Source organism: Castanea sativa, chromosome 3, assembly GCF_040712315.1.
Source record: "Castanea sativa cultivar Marrone di Chiusa Pesio chromosome 3, ASM4071231v1".
NCBI classification, from domain to species: Eukaryota; Viridiplantae; Streptophyta; class Magnoliopsida; order Fagales; family Fagaceae; genus Castanea; species Castanea sativa.
This window is the reverse complement of record NC_134015.1, coordinates 51,156,030-51,161,327: the sequence shown is the minus strand read 5'-3', so window position 1 is coordinate 51,161,327 and position 5,298 is coordinate 51,156,030. Positions and strand designations below refer to the sequence as shown.

At 37.1% G+C, this 5,298-nt stretch overlaps 1 protein-coding gene across 1 annotated transcript; it reads left to right on the top strand.

Moving 5' to 3' along the window:
• The first annotated feature begins 1,063 nt into the window (after window positions 1-1,063).
• LOC142626997 (glycerol-3-phosphate acyltransferase RAM2-like) lies at window positions 1,064-3,056 on the top strand. Its single transcript, XM_075800768.1, has 2 exons — window positions 1,064-1,675; window positions 2,157-3,056. The coding sequence occupies exons 1-2, from the start codon at window positions 1,064-1,066 to the stop codon at window positions 3,054-3,056; spliced, it is 1,512 nt and encodes a 503-aa protein (XP_075656883.1).
• The last annotated feature ends 2,242 nt before the right edge of the window (window positions 3,057-5,298 follow it).

Genomic DNA, 5,298 nt, shown 5'->3' with positions numbered 1-5,298 from the left:
AGTGGATTATTTGACCGCTTGGAGGGCAGAGGCGAGATTTTTCATTGAGTACTTTGGTTTCCTCTTTGATAACACATCACCGTGTTATCTTTGTGTTTGCATCTCTCTTTCTTTACTCTCTACCTTTTAATTGCTGCTGTGTATGTGATTAATTATGGTTTAGAGTGTTTTACCAATTTGGTAATAGCTTATATTCATCATTTTGCACATATATTGTTTGTGCATAAGCTTGTGTTGGTATTGCTAAAATTGGGGGATTGAGCATTCATTAGTGTTTTACACACTAATTGAACATTCAGAAGGAATATAGGAGAGTTCAAAAACCAGGAGAGTGGTTCAAATTTTTAGGCAATGTTTTACGGATTTCATTAATTCCTAAACCTTTTCAATATTCAACCAAAAAAAAAAAAAATCTGATTTACAGATAGCAACTTTAGAGAAAACACACAGATTTCTTTTCTTTTTAAGAAATATGAAAGAGAAGAAGTTGAGAAGAAGTTACCAAAATGAATATGAATTACTATTTATATCCAAAGAATTATGATCCTTTAACAGATACATTTTTTTATTAAATAGGCACATTTTCGGTTAACAAACATATTTTTATTCAATAGCCACATTTTTTTGTCAATAGACACATTTTCATTCAATAGGCACCTTTCGGTTAATAGGCACATTTTCATTCAATAAATACTTTTTCATTCAATAAGCACATTTTCGGTCAATAAGCACATTTTTGTTTAATAGGTGCCTTTTCAATTAATAAGTATTTTTTCGTTCGATAGACACATTTTCGGTCAATAGATACCTTTAATATATATATATATAACACAAACTAAACTAGAAATACAACATTATGTCTCTTATTCCTTCCTACAAAAAACTAATAAATAAAACAACATTTTTTTTTTTCCTTAAACTCACCAAGTAGCTATTTCCTGTGCATCGCACGGGATAGTGACTAATTTTATATATAGCCAAAAAAGCATAAACAAGAAGTTTCAATTAGCTAGCTCTTTTAGAAGTTAAAAGGCTTAATTTCATATAGCTTCTAAACCAAACCATGGCCAAAACAACCTTCCCAACTGTGGACAAATGCACATCAATAGGCCGAGAACAACACACAGTGGTTGCTGACTTGGATGGAACCTTGCTTAGAGGCCGTAGCTCTTTCCCTTACTTTGCACTTGTGGCCTTTGAGGTTGGTGGGATTCTGAGGCTCCTTTTCTTGCTCCTTGCAACCCCACTAGCTGGACTTCTCTATGACTTTGTCTCAGAATCTGCAGGTATCCAAGTTCTGGTCTTTGCAACATTTTCTGGTATGAGAGTCTCAGATATTGAGTCGGTGGCTCAAGCTGTATTGCCAAAGTTTTATTCGAGCGATCTTCACCCAGAGACTTGGCGTGTGTTCTCTGCATGTGGGAAAAGGTGTGTGCTGACTGCAAATCCAACAATTATGGTGGAAGCGTTTCTGAAAGATGTGTTGGGAGCTGATATGGTTTTGGGTACTAAGATAGCAACTTATAAGGGCAGAGCAACTGGGTTGATTTGTAAGCCTGGGGTACTTGTTGGGAAGAACAAAGCTGATGCTCTAGAAAAGGCCTTTGGAGAAACTCAGCCAGATATTGGTCTTGGTGATAGAGATACTGATACTCCCTTTATGTCGCTGTGCAAGGTTTGCATTTCTAATTATTTCAAAACCAAAATCAATCAATTTTTATTTGCAAATCTATTTATTTCAAGTATCATGTTAATGGATATCTTTAGAGCATTTGATAATAGATCATTTTATAGAAGTTTTGATATAACTTTTATAGAAAATATAAAAAAGTTTTTTAAAAAAGTAAACTGCTTTCTTTTTTTATAAAATTTTTTCTAAAGGTATCTCCTAAACTAGGCATCCGTTATCTTTTTCCTTACTTCAAAACCAAATTCAATCAATTGTTATTTGCAATTAAATTTACAAAATCACTCACTTATTCACAATCACTTTTTTTTACAAGAGGAAAACAAAAGAAGTATGAAGCAAATTTTGGTATCCTCTCATATTTTTGACTATCCATATGGGTATCCTCTCATATTTTGTATTGGAAAAAGAACCAATTAGAATTTTACTAATTAAATTCGATTATTAATTGGATGCAAAACACATGTAGGAGGCTTTTATTGTGCCATCACAGCCAGAAGTAAAACCTGTGACAATGGACAAACTCCCTAAGCCAATTATCTTCCACGATGGCCGGCTTGTTCAGAAGCCAACACCTCTTATAGCACTTCTCACCGTTCTCTGGATCCCTATAGGCTTCCTCTTAGCCTGTCTTCGAATCGCTGCCAGTGCTCTCCTCCCCATGCCTTTAGTCTACTATGCTTTCATGGCACTAGGTGTTCGTGTCACCATCAAAGGCACCCCTCCTCCCCAGGCCAAAAAATCCACAGGCCAATTTGGTGTCCTCTTTGTTTGCTCCCATAGAACCCTACTTGACCCTATTTTCCTCTCCACCGCTCTTGGCCGTGCCATCCCTGCCGTGACCTACTCTGTCTCCCGCCTCTCTGAAATCTTCTCACCCATCAAGACCGTCCGCCTTAATCGTGATCGGGCCAGGGATGCATCCATGATCAAGAAACTATTAGAAGAAGGTGACTTAGCAATATGCCCTGAAGGTACAACTTGTAGGGAACCATTTCTTTTGAGGTTTTCAGCTTTGTTTGCTGAATTAACAGACCAACTCGTGCCGGTAGCAATGGTGAATCGGATGAGTATGTTTCATGGAACCACAGCTAGAGGTTGGAAAGGAATGGACCCGTTTTTTTTCTTCATGAACCCTAGCCCAGCTTATGAAGTAACTTTTTTGAATAAGTTGCCGCTTGAGCTAACGTGCAGTGCTGGGAAGTCTAGCCATGAGGTTGCGAATTATATACAAAGGGTAATTGCTGCAACTCTTTCTTATGAGTGCACAAGCTTCACTAGGAAAGATAAGTATTGGGCACTTACTGGTAATGATGGAACTGTTGTTGAGAAACCTTTGTTCAAGGCCAACAAAGTAATGGGATGCTAAATCATATATGCATGGTAATATATGTTTGCTAAATAATATCAACATTAACCTATAAAATAAAAAAGAATGTAGAAGAAAGTTGCAAAAGAGATGGATTAACTGATTTTCATTAATTGCCTGAGAGAAATGACTGTTATTTTTGTATCAAGGTTCAAAACTTCAAATTAGTGATATGTTTGATAAAGTATATGAAAATAAACAAAAATTATATTATTTTATTGTAGTAAAAATATTATTTTATTGTATTGAAAGTTAAAATAGATTCACTGCTGCAGTATGTTTTGTAAAATGAATAAATAAAATAGATAAAGTAATTTTTTGTGAAACTAAATTGCTAAAATTTTGACTCTATTACTGTAAATGCTCTTACTGGATAAGTTATTACATGCAGCAGATGCATGTAGAAGTTTTTCCAATTACAGACCAAGCAAACACACTGTAATACACTAATGCTCATACACCCAACACGTGAAATACAATTTTTTCTTCTTTATAATTTGTCTTTCTTTCCTTTTCCTTGCTCCAATCTCTCTCCAGTATCATCACTGTCAACAGGGTATTAGAGCTAAGACCAGATCTCACTAGAGGAGAAAGCATCACCCAAATTGAAACAAAATTTTTTGGACAAATTCAAAGAACTCAGAAGAGGTAAAGCAAGAACTCTCTCAAAATTTGTCTCCCTGTCTCCCTCAAAAAGAAACCCCAAGAATAACCTGGCAAAACCCATAACAGTAAAATCAAAGAAATTTAAGCCTCATACCAGAACCCATAATCAATCACCCATCCATCAAATATATCACAAAATGAAGTGATAGAAACAAAAAGAGAGAAGAGTAATCATGCAGCAGTGATGAAATCAGTAGCAAGAGGGAGAGACATAGACGTTGGAAATTAGGAATATAAAATCAAAGAAAAATTTGCTGAGCTTCCAAGTATTTGCAGCAGCGATCTTGATGTGCTGGTCACGCGTCTCAGATGGCGTCTCCGGCATTATTTTCGACAACTCCTAGCCGTCCTTTGCCAATGATAGTGCCTAGTGGTAGTGGGTTTGCTTGGGCCGTGAAAACTTCTCAGTAATTGAGAGAAAGAGAGAAAAAATTGAGAGAGAATGACGTGGGGGTTTTTTTTTAGCCTTTGGATTGTTGGTCTGCCAAGTGTCCTTCGTCTAGGAGAAAACATAAGAGTTTGAAACAGGGGGGGAGCCGGACCCGAAAAAGTGTAGTAAATTGAAAGTGCGAAACTGCAATTTCAATAAGCTCAATTCTGAAGCATGAAACGAGGTCAAGCTAATTTATTAAAGCACATCCGTAATGTTGGCAAAATTTCTCGCCATATGTTTCTATTGTAATTGCAAAATTTTTAATGTAATTCAATTTTATTTCAATTGTAATTGCATCAAGTCAATGAAGTTTAAGTTCAAACGAAAGAGTTCAAGGGCTGCAAAAGGAAACTAAGTCAAGTGAGATTCAATATGTCATACAAAATTGACTGTAAGCCCTACTGGGTAGGCTTGAACAAATCTTTGACCAGGATAACCCGAGATAAACTCTGCGCTGAGGAGGTTGCAAGGGTGGCAAGAGAGTCAGCATGCGTGTTTCTGCTCCTTGGGATTTGTTGTAAGGAGAGAGATTCGAACCCTAACTGCAAGTGTTTAGCTTGACTCAAATAGTCCTGCATTCTCACATCCCTGGCTTCCAATTCTCCCTTTACTTGGCCTACAACCAACCTCGAATCTAAAAATATCTCCACCTTTCTTCCCCCCATTTTTTGAACCATAATCATTCCTACTAACAAAACCTTGTATTCATCCTCGCTGTTCGTGGCTGAGAAGTCTAGCCTTAAAGATTTCTCAATGATGATCATTTTAGGAGATACCAAAACTAGCCCCACTCTTGACCCCCTTTGATTTGCTGCGCCATTAACATACACCGTCTAAGATAGAGGTTCCTACAAGGAGATCATGCTAACTAATTTTCCATCCATGTTCGGCCCTCCACCATTTTCTTTTAAGGAAGACTCAACAAAATCAGCCACCAAATTCGTAAGGACTTGACTCTTTATAGAATTACGAGGCATATACTTGATATCGAAAGCTCCTAGGATTGTCCCCCATTTTGCAATCCTCCTTATGTAATCAGCTTTTCGAAGCAGTGGTTGAAGAGGGAGTTGGGTTATAACCATAACAGTGTGAGCCTGGAAGTAATGTGGAAGCTTCCGTGTGGCATGCACTACTGCCAAGATG

Excerpts from the sequence above, each read along its gene's own strand:
- LOC142626997 (XM_075800768.1), top strand. The coding sequence starts at position 1,064 with ATGGCCAAAACAACCTTCCCAACTGTGGACAAATGCACATCAATAGGC. Across the intron at positions 1,676-2,156 it reads CCTTTATGTCGCTGTGCAAG|GAGGCTTTTATTGTGCCATC; the intron begins GTTTGCATTTCT and ends AAACACATGTAG.